General features: G+C 44.3%; 1 protein-coding gene across 1 annotated transcript; it reads right to left on the reverse strand.

The window, feature by feature from the left end:
- Positions 1-407: 407 nt before the first annotated feature.
- On the reverse strand, positions 408-11156 carry LOC125045289 (uncharacterized proline-rich protein-like; the record flags this gene model as incomplete). Its single annotated transcript, XM_047642495.1, has 3 exons — positions 408-473; positions 4575-4673; positions 11091-11156. Coding segments are annotated over 3 exons (231 nt in total), but the record flags the coding sequence as incomplete, so codon positions are not given.
- Positions 11157-17064: the final 5908 nt, after the last annotated feature.

Genomic DNA, 17064 nt, shown 5'->3' on the forward strand with positions numbered 1-17064 from the left:
ATTGAGGGGATAGTAGTTATAGTGTTTGGAGCCGTAGTCAAAGGAGAGCCTAGGGTCATGGAATCGGGAGAGTTTGAATTAGTGGGGCTATTTGATGAAGGGGAGTCTCATTGTCCCTAACAATGGTATAACATCTTTACTGTTAAGCCTAGAGTATGTTCGGAAGAGAAACAGTCCACCCCTAAGGGTTCCCCAGAGGGGTAAGGGATGGGTAACTAAAGCAGAGTGATACCATGTCCATGGTTTCCTCGGGCCTTTCAGGACTGGCAAAAAGTCGGCCTTTCAGCCTTTGAGAACAGCTCTCACACCTAAGGAAGTGGATAGTAGGGGTTGGTGAAGGGATAGACACGAAAAAATAGGAGAGGAAAATCAGACCATGCTAAATTAGTAGAGTTCAGGGCCGAGTCCTAAGGTTGGGGAGTCCCCTCAGCATTGGGTTCCAGTCTCCATTTCCTAAGCACCCCCCACCACACCTACCGATAACAACGGGCAAGGGATTGGGGGGTGGGGGGTGAGGAAGAGAGAAAGGGGAATTGTTTTTCTCCCGTCCCGTCAGTGTCACGTCTCTTTGTTTACCTCTCTTCTTTATACTTTTTTCTTTCTAACTCTATTTTTCGTTCTCCCTTCCTTCCCTTTTTCTTTTCTTTTTTCGGTTTCACTCACTCTTTTCTCCTTTGCTTTGTGTCGGTTTTTCTTTTTTCTTTCTTTGTCCCTCTCTTCTTTCTTTCTTTCTTTCTTTCTTTTTTTTTACTTTTTTTTTTCTTTTTTTTTTGTTTCTTTCTCTTTTTTTTTCTTTCTTTCTCTTTTACTCTTTCTTTCTCTTTCGTTTTCTTTCTTTCTTTCTTTATCTCTCTTTTTCTCTTTTGTTTTTTTTTTCTTTCTTTTATTCTCTCTCTCATATGCTCTCTCTCTCGTTGAACATAAATATTAGTATACATATGAATTTTACATTATATACATAATCTGTATGTATATATATACATACATATATAATGTCTTATTTGCCTTCCTTCATTTACCATCTCCGCCGGATTAGTTTTCCTGTTTCCGAGGTAAGATTTTTTTTTTATCTAATTCTATTTATGTTTTATGTAAATGCTTAAAATAATAAAATAATCCATGCCAACTTTTTTTTTTTTTAATACGCCTTTAAAAGTATGTATTATTCACAGACGGGGAATGAAAATGTACGTTATGGGTTTAAGGGGACCGTCCCTGGGTTGGGGGGGGGGGGGTCGAAAATGAGTTATGTCTTGTTTGAGATTCGTATACTACTGTGGAATTACCCACGTGAATCTGAAATCCAGCGAAAAAAATTAGGTGGACAAATGAGGGCTTAAACCAAGACAAGTACACACATTCGCTTCTCAGTGAAATAGTTATGCCTTAGTGCTGCACCACTGTCAAGTTGGATAACAGAAGGGTTAAGTTATGTCAAAATAAATTTTAAGGTATTGTGCGCGAATGTATGAGTGCGCAGGCGTGTGCCTTGTCTGCCTTCACAGGAGTGGGTTGGTAGCCCATGATACTCTCCGAAGGGATATTTTAACCGAGTTGAGGATTTGTCCTTATCTCTGTTGAAAGGGGACCAGGAACCATAAGTAGTAGTATTAGGGTGTACAATGGGAGGATGGGAGAGTAAGAAAGCTATTTGCTTATGGGTGATTACGTGAGAGCATATTTATATTTACCTCAAACCCGCTTAACTTCCCTACCTCCCATTTTCGGTTAGGGGTGGGATAAAAAAGAAAATGGGACAACTAAGGTGGAGGGTAATATGAGGTATAGAGGACTCATTACGTTATTTATAAACTTTCCTGTCATATCTCATCCACGCACTTCTAGTCACGTGGTCCGTATAGTGCAGCGCAGGATGACTTCAGTACTATATTATATTGTATTTTGTTATGCAGTGCAATAACTATTGATCCGATCATGGTTGGGCATTATTTTATAATTTTCCATATTTTTTCGTTTGCTTACTGGTTACTTTTTACATAAGAAAAAGTTTGAAGGTTAATTGGTGGTGGTGGTGGTGTTGGTTTTCGTGATGGTTTTGGTGATGGTGTTGTTGGTTGTGGTGGTTGTGTTGGTGGTTGGTGGTGTTATTGGTGGTGCTGGTGCTGGTGTTGGTGTTGGTGCTGGTGGTAGTGCTGGTGGTGGTGCTGGTGTTGTTATTGTTGGTGGTGGTGGGGTTGTTGGTGGTGGTGGGGTTGTTGGTGGTGGTGGGGTTGGTGGTGGTGGTGGGGTTGGTGGTGGTGGTGGGGTTGGTGGTGGTGGTGGGGTTGGTGGTGGTGGTGTTGGTTGTGGTGGTTGTGGTGTTGGTTGTGGTGGTTGTGGTGTTGGTGGTTGGTGTTATTAGTGGTGCTGGTGGTGGTGCTGGTGGTGGTGTTGGTGTTGTTGGTGGTGTTGGTGTTGTTATTGTTGTTGGTGGTGGTGGGGTTGTTGGTGGTGGTGGGGTTGTTGGTGGGGTTAGTGGGGTTGGTGGTGGTGGTGAGGTTGGTGTTGGTGGTGTTGATGGTGGTGGTGTTGGTGGTGTTGGTGTTGGTGGTGTTGGTGTTGGTGGTGTTGGTGATGGTGGTGTTGGTGATGGTGGTGTTGATGATGGTGGTGTTGATGGTGTTGGTGATGGTGGTGTTGATGTTGGTGATGGTGGTGATGGTGGTGTTGGTGATGGTGGTATTGGTGGTGGTGGTGGTTGTGTTGGTGTTAGTGTTAGTGGTGGTGTTGGTGTTAGTGGTGTTGGTGTCAGAGGTGGTGGTGTTGCTGGTGGTGGTGGTGGTGGTGTTGGTGGTGGTGGTGTTCGTGGTGTTGGTGGTGGTGGTGGTAGTGGTGATGGTGATGGTGGTGGTGGTGGTGGTAGTGGTGGTGGTGTTAGTGGTGCTGGTGGTGATGGTGGTGGTGGTGTTGGTGTTGGTGTTGGTGGTGTTTATGGTGTTGGTGGTGTTGTTGGTGGTGTTGTTGGTGGTGGTGTTGGTGGAGGTGGTCGTGGGGTTGGTGGTGTTGGTGGTGGTGTTGGTGGTGTTAGTGGTGGTGTTGGGGTTATTTTTGGTGGTGTTGATTCTGTTGTTGGTGGTGGTAGTGTGGGTGGTGGTGGTGGTATTGGTGGTGGTGGTGGTGGTGTTGTTGGTGGTGGTGGTGTTGGTGGTGGTGGCGGTGGTGTTGGTGTTGGTGGTGTTGTTATTGTTAGTGGTGGTGTTGGTGATGGTGTTGGTGGTGATGGTGGTGGTTGTGTTGGTGGTGTTAGTGGTGGTAGTGTCGGTGTCGGTGGTGGTGGTGGTGTTGGTGGTGGTGTTGGTGGTGGTGTTGGTGTTGGCGGTGTTGGTGTTGGCGGTGGTGGTGTTGGCGGTGGTGGTGTTGGCGGTGGTGGTGTCCGTGGTGTTGGTGTCCGTGGTGTTGGTGTCCGTGGTGTTGGTGTCCGTGGTGTTGGTGTCCGTGGTGTTGGTGTCCGTGGTGTTGGTGTCCGTGGTGGTGGTGTTCGTGGTGGGGGTGGTGGGGGGTTGGTGTGTGGGGGTGGTGGTGTGGGGTGGTGGGTGGTGGTGTGGTGGTGGGGGTGGGGTGGGGTGGGTGGGGTGGTGTGTGTGGTGGGGGTGGGGGTGTGGTGGTGGGTGGGGGGTGGGTGGGGTTGGGTGGGGTGTTGGTGTTGGGTGGTGGTGGGGGGGTGGGGGTGGGGGTGGTGGGGGGGGGGGGGGGTTGGTTGGGGGGTGTGGGTGGTGGGGGGTGGGTGGGGGGGTGGTGGTGGTGGTGGGGTGTGTGTGGTGGGGGGGGTGGTGTGGGTGGGTGTGGGTGGGGTTGTGTGGGGGGTTGTGTGGTGGGGTGGGTTGGTGGTGGTGTGGTGTTGTGGGGTGGGTGTGGGGGTGGGGGTGGGGGGTGTTGTGTGGGGGGGTGGGGTGTGTGGTGGTGGGGGGGGGTGGTGGTGGTTTGTGGTGTGGGTTGTGTGTGGTTGTGGGGTGTGGGGTGGGGTTGTGTGGTGGGTGGTGGTGTCGGTGGTGGTGTCGGTGGTGGTGGTGGTGGTGGTGGTGGTCGGTGGTGGTGGTGGTGGTGGTGTCGGTGGTGGTGGTGGTGGTGTCGGTGGTGGTGGTGGTGGTGGTGGTGGTGTCGGTGGTGGTGGTGTCGGTGGTGGTGGTGGTGGTGGTGGTGTCGGTGGTGGTGGTGGTGGTGGTGGTGTCGGTGGTGGTGGTGGTGGTCGGTGGTGGTGGTGGTGGTGGTGGTGGTGTCGGTGGTGGTGGTGGTGGTGGTGGTGGTGTCGGTGGTGGTGGTGGTGGTGGTGGTGGTGTCGGTGGTGGTGGTGGTGGTGTCGGTGGTGGTGGTGGTGGTGTCGGTGGTGGTGGTGGTGGTGTCGGTGGTGGTGGTGGTGGTGTCGGTGGTGGTGGTGGTGTCGGTGGTGGTGGTGGTGGTGTGGTGTCGGTGGTGGTGGTGGTGGTGTCGGTGGTGGTGGTGGTGGTGGTGTCGGTGGTGGGTGGTGGTGGTGGTGTCGGTGGTGGTGGTGGTGGTGTCGGTGGTGGTGGTGGTGGTGTCGGTGGTGGTGGTGGTGGTGTCGGTGGTGGTGGTGGTGGTGTCGGTGGTGGTGGTGGTGGTGTCGGTGGTGGTGGTGGTGTCGGTGGTGGTGGTGGTGGTGGTGTCGGTGGTGGTGGTGGTGTCGGTGGTGGTGGTGGTGTCGGTGGTGGTGGTGGTGGTGTCGGTGGTGGTGGTGGTGTCGGTGGTGGTGGTGGTGTCGGTGGTGGTGGTGTCGGTGGTGGTGGTGGTGGTGGTGTCGGTGGTGGTGGTGGTGGTGGTGTCGGTGGTGGTGGTGGTGGTGGTGGTGGTGGTGGTGGTGGTGGTGGTGTCGGTGGTGGTGGTGGTGGTGTCGGTGGTGGTGGTGGTGGTGTCGGTGGTGGTGGTGGTGGTGTCGGTGGTGGTGGTGGTGGTGTCGGTGGTGGTGGTGGTGTCGGTGGTGGTGGTGTCGGTGGTGGTGGTGGTGTCGGTGGTGGTGGTGTCGGTGGTGGTGGTGTCGGTGGTGGTTTCGGTGTCGGTGGTGGTTTCGGTGTCGGTGGTGGTTTCGGTGTCGGTGGTGGTTTCGGTGTCGGTGGTGGTGGTGGTGGTGGTTTCGGTGTCGGTGGTGGTTTCGGTGTCGGTGGTGGTTTCGGTGTCGGTGGTGGTTTCGGTGTCGGTGGTGGTTTCGGTGTCGGTGGTGGTGTCGGTGGTGTCGGTGGTGGTGGTGTCGGTGGTGTCGGTGGTGGTGGTGTCGGTGTCGGTGGTGGTGGTGTCGGTGTCGGTTTTGGTGGTGTCGGTGTCGGTTTTGGTGGTGTCGGTGTCGGTGGTTATGGTGGTGGTTATGGTGGTGGTTATGGTGGTGGTTTTGGTGGTGGTTTTCGTTTTGGTGTTGGAGTTGATGGTGTTCAGATTTCTCACGGTTTACATTTTATGTCCTATCTCAAAATGCTTTTTCCCTAAACAGAACATTATGTGCATAGAGCTACTTATCGTTTATTTTTTTTTTTTTTTTTTTTTCGAACTTTTGTTTCTTTCTTTACAGTTACGTAATATGCGATAATGTTGAAACGAATTAATGAATCCCCAATTTGGAATACATTTTGTTTATGACCTAAAGGTTTTCTCAGAAAAAGCAATATAGATAATTAAGTGATAACTCAAGGATGTGAGAAGGGTACAGTTAATCTAACCTTAAAAAATCGATTTCTCAAACTAAATACAATTCAATATAAAGATGCGTAATAAAGTACTCTTTCCTCCTACCAAATTTCATTAAAATCTGCAAGACCATTTTCTATTTTTCAACAAAAGTGAAAATCGGCATTTTCTTAATGCCGACATGCAGTAAACATAGCATTTATACTTATGAGGTAGAAATGCTATGTTTACTGTATGTATTCATTTATCTATGTATCTATTCATCTTTCTTCAAATACATGTTCTGAAGTGTCATTGTGCAATGCAAAATGCACAGTCTCCAGTGAAAGTGACTGAAAGAGAAAAATAACAGTTGTATGTCGCCTTGCTTGATTTTATGTGGTGTTGTGTGTGCTTCTATTTACTTGCGTGCGTTGCTGTGTGAGCAAGTGTTGCTGTGTTTGGAGAGAGAGAGAGATAATTTTTTTTTTTTTCAAGGTTAGTCATAAAACAGAGATAATAATCTTTATTAGGGTGATAACCGTATCATTTCAATAATAATAATAACACCTGCTACAATAATATTAATAAATATGATGATAACAGTAATAACAATAACAAAAATAATGATAATTACAAAGATAATGATAATGATAATAACAATTACAGAAATAATGATAATAATAGTAATAATAGTAACAACAGTGTTAATGACAATAATACTAGTAATAATAATAACGTAAACAATAACATAAACTCATGATAATATCAATAATGGTAAAAATATTCATGATAGTAATAGTAATAATACTTATAATAAACAATATATACATACCACCAATGCAAATACAGTTATATATATATATATATATATATATATATATATATATTTATGTGTATATTTATGTATATACATATTTATATAAAATATTTACATGTATATGTAAATATATAAATATATGTATATATTTACAGATTTATACATTTATTCATATATATAGATTATACATTTATTCATATAGATATAAATTAGACCTTTATTCACATCTAGATAATTTATACATTATTTAATATATATTGATTTTTACAATTATTCATATATATATATATACATTCAATTTTTATATTTATATTTATATATATTTACATATATTTATTTATATACATATATATTTATACTTTTTATATATATTTACATATTTACATATATATATATTTATATACATTTTATATATTTACATATTTATCTATAATACATATTCATTTATATATATCTATATGTATATTTGTTTATAAATAATGTATATATTTACATATATATAAATATATAAATATATAAATATATGAATATATAGCTATGCATATATATGTATATTCATATTTTTACATTTATATATATTTATATATATTTATGTATACATATTTTCAAATATATATATGAAGATATACATACTTTTGTATATATACACCTGTGTAATATATACATAGATATGTATATGTATATATACACAAATATATATTTACTCATGTATACAATATAAATGTATGTGTACCTCTCTATATGTATATATATATACATATGTATGTCTATATGTATGTATGCAAGTGTGTGTGCGTAGATGTATACATAATATATGTATACATATATATATGTATACGTATATGTATATGTATATGTATATGTATATGTATATATGTATGTGTATGTGTGAATATTTATATATATGTATAAGTATATGTATATTTAAGTATAAGCATATGTATATGTATGTATGTTTATTTGTATACATGTATATGTATAAATATGAATATATCAATATGAATATATTTTTAGTCATCAGAACAATAATTCCCAGCTTTTCAATCACGAATGTTAAAGGACTCAAATAACATGAAATTTCAACCTCACAGCCTCATGTAATTTTAACATTGTTTAACTTATTCATTAACCTTGCAACATAAATTCCATAGAAATGATTCCCGCGAAAATGAAATTAGTTGACGCCTTTATTTCTAATTCACTCACTCGGCGTTCCTTCCGTCTTTCGTTTGGAGTGCCATTGAGTCGAAGTCCCACTTTGATTGGTGCTGAGGAGTGTGGGATGGTGATGGTGGTGGTGTTGAGTGATGATGATGATGGTGATGGTGGTAGTGATGGTGATGGTGGTAGTGATGGTGATGGTGGTAGTGATGGTGATGGTGGTAGTGATGGTGATGGTGGTAGTGATAGTGATGGTGGTAGTGATGGTGATGGTGGTAGTGATGGTGGTAGTGATGGTGATGGTGGTAGTGATGGTGGTGGTGGTGGTGGAGTTGGCGGTGGTGGTGGTGGTGGTGATGATGATAATGATGGTGGTAGTGATGTTGATGGTAGTGATGATGGTGGTGATGTGTGGTGGGTGGGGTGGTGTGTGGTGATGGTGTGGTGGAGTGTGGTGGTGGTGGTGGAGGTGGTGGTGAGTGTGGTGGTGGTGGTGATGGATGGTGTGGTGAGGTAGTGAGTGATGGATGGTTGTGGTGATGGTGGTGGTGTGATGGTGATGGTGGTGGTGGAGGTGGTGTTGTGATGATGGTGATGGTGGTGGTGGTGGTGGTGGTGGTGGTGGTGATGGTGTTGTGGTAGGTGTGGTGATGGTGATGTGTGATGGTGGTGGTTAGTGTTGTGGTGGTGGTGATGGTGTGTGTGGTAGTGATAGGTGGATGGTGATAGTGCTGGTGGTGGTGATAGGTGGTGGTGTGGTGGTGGTGTGGTATGGTGGTGGTGGTGGTGGTGGTGGTATGGTGGTGGTGATGGTGTAGTGTGTGGTGGTGGGGGTGGTTGGTGGTGATGGTGTGGTGAGTGGTGGTGGTGGTGGGTGGTGAGTGGTGGTAATGGTGGTGGTGGTGATGGTGGTGGTGGTGGTGGTAATGGTGGTGATGGTGATGGTGATAGTGGTGGTGGTAGTGGTGGTAGTGATGGTGGTGATGGTGGTGATGGTGGTGGTGATGGTGGTGGTGATGGTGGTGGTGATGGTGGTGGTGGTGGTGGTGGTGGTGGTGGTGGTGGTGATGGTGGTGGTGGTGGTGGTGGTGTGGTGGTGATGGTGGTGATGGTGGTGATGGTGGTAATGGTGGTGGTGGTGGTGGTAGTGGTGGTGGTGATGTTGGTGGTGGTGGTGGTGGTTGTAAGCGTATGAGAACACCGCAGGCCACCAGATGTGAGCGTAAGAGAGATGCAGATGTAACGTAAGAGAGATGATCTTGGGCGGTCAATGGAAGGGGTCTTAGCTTGCTGGTTTATTTCTGAAGATAGATATGAGACCCCCAAGAGACCCCCGTGTCCCCGGGTGGAGGACGAGGTGGTGGAGCTGGCCCTGTGTGGCTTGGCCTGTCTGGCGTGTCTCTCTCTGCCTCTTCGTCTTACGCACGTGCCCTTTTATGCGGCGGTTCCTTCGAGGGCGGATGTTTATTCCTGTGCAAAAAGAGAAAGGCAGGCAGCACCTGCGTACTGTCCAAGGAGAAAGACAGCTGCTTGGACAGAGGTGTGAAGTCCGGTCTTGCTACGTTTTGTTGACATCACTCGGCCACGCGCAAGCCTCGAGCCGTCTACAACGCTTGAACACTGTAGTAGCGCATAGGGATACAGGTTCTGTTCGGTGTGTGCAGATGGTTCCTGGTGATCCGATGGTCGCTAGGGTCGTCGCGTGCCAGGGTAGCGGGCGTGGCAGAGGTTTCGCACTGAGGTGCAACATTCAGTAGCGAAGAGGGTCAATCGTCTTCAGAAACTGAAATATAAGTGTATCAGGCCAGTAAAAGGGCTAAGGAAGAGGATAATACTGTGTTTACCAATCACCTTACTAAGTTGCAAGAAATATGAGAGCATAATAAGAACAATTTGCCACAAGAAGGGTAACGTGTCAAGTGGGTGTGAATTGCTTAGACTTGTCAGGATTAGCGAGTTCAGTAGAGTACCATCATAATGAACAGAGAAAAAAATAATTGGACAAGAATTCCATATCTTGGGCTAAATAGGCAAGTCTATATGCTTCGAACGTATAGGCAGCTGGGCCTGAACTTAACTCTAACAGTGCGCTTCTCGGACGCTTCAATCGTATGAGCGTAAGTAACATCTTGGTGCGGCGGGCGCACGATTCATTCGTTTACGGCCATGAACCGGGCTTAAAATAATTTGCGGTGATAATTCAACAGTGCGCGTCTCGGGCGCTTCAGTAGTATGAGCGTAAGTGTGCGGCGGGCGCAGGATTCCTTCGTTTACGGCCATGAGAGTGGGCAGGTAGGTGGGTTTGGGCCTAAGGCAGGTAATTGACATGTATCTTAAAACTATGTGTGAAAAAGCGAACGATTAGCGTGGGAAGTATAAGAAAATACAGGTGTTGTGAAAGACAGAACGATATACAGACATTCATAGAGGAAGTAGTAACGAAGCACAAACTAGTAGGATACAGTATGCAGGTGAAAACAATAATATTACAACGAAAATCGTAGCGGTAAATATAAATAATATAACGGGGAAAAACCGAACATATCAATACATAGCTATTTGTCCCAGGAGAAAATGAAATATAATGAACTGCACTGTAAGGGCAACAATAATAAACATTAGATAAAACACCAATAGCAGAAAAAAAACCATAGCAATTAAAATATGGTTAGGGAAGGGGAATGAGGTGTCAGATGTGGTCAGTGTCACTTAGAAAAACGAAGTCACACACTGAGATCAAACCTGTGCTGAAAAAAAACATTGGTTGACAGCGAGAAGTTATGTAGTATATAGTTAGTAGTTTGTGTTCGTTGAGTGGCGTGTACTTGAATTTGAAAGAAAGCAACTCGTATGTAAGGTGTGGGTGGGTATAGGGAGGGCAGTAGTTAATCTGGCACTAATAGGTACACTTACTTTTAATAGTAGCTAGGAAGTATTGGTGGTGCTGAGTAGAATGGCGGCTCCATGGTTGTGCTGACAAGGGCTCGTGAAGATTTGGCGAGGTAGATGAGCCGGATTGGCGAGTGTGGCGGCGTAAAGTGCGGGAACATATCGTCAGCGACTTCGTCAGGAGGGTAGCACAGACGTGAGAGGTCAGCACGAAGTAGAAGGGTAGACATGGTACAGGTAGGCGCGATCGAAGACTTCGTAGCGATGGCTGGGTGTTGAAAGAGGCGAGGAGGCACGTCGACAGGAGTAGCTTGTCGGCAGATAGCATAGATCGGCAACAGGCGTCGGCGAGGAGCGTGGTGGTAGGTGAATTACCGTCGGCGTTGTGAGGCTCTTGATCACCGCTGCCATCAGATGTAAGCGTATGTGGTGGTGGTGGTGGTGGTGGTGGTGGTGATAGAGGTGGTGATAGAGGTGGTGATAGAGGTGGTGATAGAGGTGGTGATGGTGGTGGTGCTGGTGCTGGTGATGGTGGTGGTGCTGGAAGTGGTGGTGATGGTGATGGTGGTTGTGATGATGGTGGTGGTGGTAGTGGTGGTGGTGATGGTGGTGATGGTGGTGATGGAGGTGGTGATGGTGGTGGTGCTGGTGATGGTGATGGTGGTGGTGATGGTGATGGTGGTGGTGATGGTGGTGGTGCTGGTGGAGGTGCTGGTGCTGGTGCTGGTGGTGGTGGTGGTGGTGGTGTTGGTGTTGGTGTTGGTGTTGGTGCTGGTGATGTTGATGGTGGTGGTGGTGATGTTGATGGTGGTGGTGGTGTTGATGGTGGTGGTGGTGATTATGTTTCATGGCGTGTGGTCAGGTAGAACAACCAGTTCTGGATCTTACAAACAAGGGGGTTGGTCGTGTGTCTTGACTTTATGAGAGTTGATGAGTTACGGGAGTCAGTAAAAAATGTAAAAGAGGAAAAGGGGAGTGAGTATGTGTTTTAAGGCAAAAAGGAGTGCATACAGTTCTGTAGTAAGGACACTGGATTCAGGAGGGAGGGGGTATTTGAAAGTACGAGTTGGGAAGATTACTGCAAAACCAGCACCGGAGGTGGATTTTGAGCCATCAGTATATAGGTGAATACTGGAGGAATGAGTGGAGACATGGTCAAGGAAATGGGTGAGAAGGGCAGGAGTAATAAGACAGAGGAGCAAATATGGGGGTAAGGTATAAGCCATGGAGGGACAGAATGGACGGGAGAGGTCGGAGATGGGGAAAAGGGGAATGGGAGAGGAAGGTATTCATGCGAGTGGAGAAAGGAGTAGGTAAACGTGGAGAAGAAGCAAAGATAGGAAGTAGGGATCGTGGGATAGTTAGTATAGTGAGGGGAAGTTGGTGGAATCAAGCATGGCGTCGAGAAATGGTATGCCTGATTCAGTGTACAGTGGCACAATTGTAGGGCAGCACTGAGTTCAGAGGAAGAAAAGGGAGCATTATAGGACTCAGCGGAGGATAGGTCGAAGATAATGAGGGTACGTTCCCTGATGGTCTTAATAGAGGAGAAGTGTGGAGAAAGGTGAGAACCACTACTGACCTAGCTGAAATAATCACCCAGTTCATTAGCGACTTGGAAAGGATCAGAGATGAGGGTATCTCGAATTCGGAAGACAGGGGCTAGATGGGGGGGGGTGTTTGCCTGATAGTTTATGGATCCGGCGCCAAACATTTGAGATAGATGTAGAGGATGTAATTGAGGAAACATAATTTTGCCAGCTATTTGTTTAACTATTCCGGATTGTACGACCAAGACAGGCAGATGCTCTTTTTAAGGAGAGAAGAGCTGATAGTTGATAGCGGTAACTATGCTTTAGTGCAATCAGAATTCCATCATGGAACACATTTGGAGGTATAGGGTCTTGAGGTTTGAGGAATAGCTGTATGGGCTGCTCTTATCATTTCTGAAATGGATGAGAGGGAGGATGGAGGGATATGAATAGCAGAGAGTGAAGTGAAAGTACGTCAGTCGGCTCTATCAAAGCACCAGCGTAGGGAGTTAGGAAGTGGTATATATGAAGTAGAAGAAAGGAGAACTGGAAAGTGGTCACTGGAAAGTGGTCACTATAGGGAAAGTGGTCTAGAACTGACCAGTGGAAATCTAAATGAAGACAAGGGGAGCATAGAGAGAGGTCAATGCATGAAAAAGACTGCGTGCATGTATCAAAGTGTGTGGGGCCATCTGAATTAAGAATAAGGTCAGTTGTGGAGAGGAAGTGCTCTTGAGCTCGGCCACGGGAGATGGTGATAGAATCGCCACGGGAGTTGGTGATAGAATCACCCCAAAGAGTGTGGCAGCAGATAAAATCACCTATGAGGAAAGGTGGTTGAAGTTGGGAAATTAGATTTTCAAAAGCAAAGTCAATGGGGTGGGAAGGGGAGAAGTAGACTGAAATCACTGTGATCCAGCGGCGAAGAAAGATACGAACTGTGCAAGGGACAGTGGTTTGAAAGGGAGGTAAGACATAAGGTGTTTTCTGGTTGATAAGTATGGACGAGACATAAAGGGAGTATGGGGAATAGACAAAATGGTAATTAAGGATTGGTATTGGAGGATGTGTAAGAAAAGTCTCTTGAAGGCATATAATGGATGGGTTATAAGAGGAAAGGATATGACGAAGGTCGGGTCTGTGAGCGGAAACCGCTAATATTCCAATGAAGGATAGTTATACTTTCGTTGATTTAGTGATAATGATTGCAGTACGTGTTGAAGAATTTGAAGGGGAAGGAGATAGAGGGTGGGATAAGGAATGAGAGGGAGGTGGGGGAGGTGGTGTTGTATCAGGGGAAGGGGATACTTGTGATATAAGGGATTCACGTGTATCCAGGAGGGAGTGGAAGGGATCGAGGGGATGGTGGGAGGGTTAATGTAGGCGGGGCTGGAGTCGGGGGGAGGATGGGCTGTGTTGGGAGGGGTAGGGGGATAGGGTGTAGGGGGGATATGAGTAGGAGGAGGATGGATATCGGCAGTCTCTTTGAGTGTGGACTGAGTGGGAGTTGTGGAATTTGTAGGTGGATGAGTGTCAGTTTGGGACTCGATTATGTAGTTTTGAATATCTTCAAGAGTTTCTGGAATGGAGTTGGTTAAGGAGTTTTGTGAGATAAAGGTTTTCTTGTGAGGGGGGGAAGAGAAGACTGGTGTTTGAAGAGTAAGGGCAAAGGAAGGTGGAGGTGATTGTGGGGTAGGGGAAGAGGGGGTGAAACGTTTATTCTGTCTGTTGCGGGTAGTGCAGGGAGGGAGAGGGGAAGGTGTTGCGGCTGTAGTAGAGATTGGAGTGTCTGGATTTAGAATGGCAAAAAAAATGAATGGAGAAGGTAGGAGGTAGAAGATGGCAAGTTAGATGGAGGGGGGTTAGGTTTAGGAGAGGGTGTAGGAGCTTGGAAGGTAGGGGGAGTGGCAGAGTGAGCAACATTACTGGAGTAGGGAGTAAGAGAAAAACCTCGTCGACGTGCCTCCTGTCTGGCTTCACGTAGAGTGGGTCCAAGTCTGAATCTGAGTTTCTACCTCAGACTTAAATTTGTAGGTGGGGCAGTCCCTATAAAATACATTATGGGGGCCATTACACTTGGCACGTGTGCGTTTTTGTGCAGAGCAGTTTGATCAAGTACGGCCAGGTTGGGCACATAGCTGGCATCTGGCTGTGGAACGGCAATGTTTGGCACTGACGAGGTTGATATGGTCAGACAGGGAGGGATTCTCCACCTATGTAAACATTAAAGGGAAGGTCATGTCTACGGAAGGTAATTTTGGCAACGTTAATGGGTTTCTTACAATGACCTCTGGAAGGAATGGAGTAGCATTGTACTGATGTTGAATCATAGTTTTCTCCACAATCTGACCAAACTTTGTTATAGATAGGCAATTTGCTGGGGAAATAGAAACAATTCCAGTGCAAGTATTGAGGGTTGGATGGGGTTCTGCAGGGATGGGATTACCATACAGATCGGGTCGTCTATGCAAAGAGACTTTCCCTACTTGTTTTTGGAGACATTGCTGGAAGAGAAGGGTGTTGTCAGAGTAGGGAGCTGTGGGAGGGATCACGAAATATCGGTCGCATTTGGCTGGGCTAAATAGAGTATTAAAAACTATTGTAGAGATAGGGGTAGAAGAAGGGTGGGGATGTGTGGAGGAGGGAGTAGTGTTGAGGGAGGTAGTGTTGTTGAGTGAGGTAGTGTTATGGAGAGGTGGACAATAAGGCTGTAAAGTATTAATAAGGGAGGATGGGGTAGTTGATGAAGAAGGTTGTTGGGGTAGAGTAGAAATGTCTCCTGAGGGTTGAGTGTTGACTAGTGTGGATACTGTACTAGTAGGCATTGATGAGGGGGTAGTTATCGTAGTGTTCGGAGCCGTAGTCAAAGAAGAGCCTGGGGTCAGGGAATCGGGAGTTTGAATTGTTTGGGCAATTTGATGAAGGGGAAAGGCTCAATGCCCCTAATAGTGGGATTACATCTTCATTATTGGCCATGGTAAGCCAGCAGTATGTTGGGGAGAAAAACAGTCCCCCCCTCAGGGTCCCCTTGAGGGGTAAGGGCTAGGTAAAAAGCAGGGGAATACCGTACCCATAGTTCCCTCAGGCCGTTCAGGACTGGCACAAAGTCAGCTTTCATCCTTTAAGCACGGCTCTCACACCTTAGGAAGTGTATAGTAGAAGGGATTGGTGAAGGGACAGAAACGAAAAAGTAGAAGTGGATAAAAGACCATGCAAAATTAGTTGAGTCCCAAGGTTGGGGAGTTCCCATCATCTACCTTTCACCAAGAATGATCGGCATCTAAATTCACTAGGAACTCTCAGCATCTACCATTCACTAGCAACGCTCGTGACCTTGCTACCATTCAATAGGAATTTTCGTATCGCTACCATTCAATAGAAATTGTCATCTCACTACCATTTAATACCATTCACTAAGAATGCGGGGGTACTTACTAACTTTCAAAATGAATGCTCAGGATCTCACTACTATTCACCTGGAATGCTGGAAATATTTCTTTAATTCAAAATGAATGGTCAGGATCACTACCATTCAATACGAATTATTGTAATCTCACTACTCACTACTAGAAATGCTCGTGAACCCACCATTCACTATGAATGTGCACACACACACACAAACAAACAAACAAACAAACAAACAAAAACACACACACATACATACATACATACATACATACATACACATACACATACATACACACATACATACATACATACATACATACATACATACATACACACACACTATATATATATATATAGATATAGATATATACATCTTTAAGTGCATGTTTAAGTATATACATATTTATGTATATATAGGTATATTTATGTATATAGATACTTGTATATGTATACATATGCACATTTCTGCCACCAACGATGCACTGTATGACGAACTATTTGACATCATGTACTTGACCTGGTTTTTATTCTGGGGCAGCTAACAAATGATCCTTCCCCAGAGTTAATCATTTTTAGTGGTCCTCAACACCACCATCATATCGACAATATTCACCACTGTGTATGAATGAGTGCGCGCGCGCATGCACGCACATGCACACGCACACATAAAAATACATACATACATACATGTGTGTATATATATATCTCATGTATACATATATATATCACATATAAATGTATGTATATACATACACATACATATCTGTATGCGTGCGTCCGTGCTTCTGTGCGTTTGTTAATATAAATAACTATATATAAATATATACATTTATATGTACATATTCATAGATATATATATAGATACATATATACATATATAAATGTAAATACATATATATACATATACATATATATGAATATTATAAACATAAAAGGTGTATCTATATATCAAGGATACCACGAATTAGATTTACAAAATAATTTAAATTTCAAGAAAAATATCCAATAGTGTGTAAAGTAAATTAAGAAGAATCTTAATTTTCACAAAATTCAACAAAATCTCCTGTAATGTAACCAATTAAGTTGGTAACAATGGTATTTTAAGAGTAAAATTTACATAAATTGCGTATTAATGTAAATTCAGAACCCAAGCGTCATCAGTGCAAAAAGCTGGTAGGTCAAAACAGTAGATTTAATGTACATAACATTGCAAATAGACAAATCAAAATACATCCTGACAATCTAAAGGTGGTAGGACAAAATGGTCCATCTAATTTTCATATTGTATATAGTATGTAATACAATTATACAAATATGTAAATATTGTGAATATTTCTGTCTGTTTACATACATATACATATAAATTATGTACATATGTACATACACATGTGTCTATATACTTATATATACATTATATATGTATATATATCTATATATTAGATATATATACATATATATACATATAAATACATATTATATAATTGTGTATGTACATGTATCTACATATACGTTTATACATAAATATCGTGTATTTACGCATTATTACTTATATTTACATGTATATATTACATATAAATGAATATACAGTATATTTATATAAATATAAATTGTATTCATATACATATTACCCTATAAATATAGTAT

Source organism: Penaeus chinensis, chromosome 37 (genome assembly GCF_019202785.1).
Source record: "Penaeus chinensis breed Huanghai No. 1 chromosome 37, ASM1920278v2, whole genome shotgun sequence".
Classification (NCBI taxonomy): Eukaryota; Metazoa; Arthropoda; class Malacostraca; order Decapoda; family Penaeidae; genus Penaeus; species Penaeus chinensis.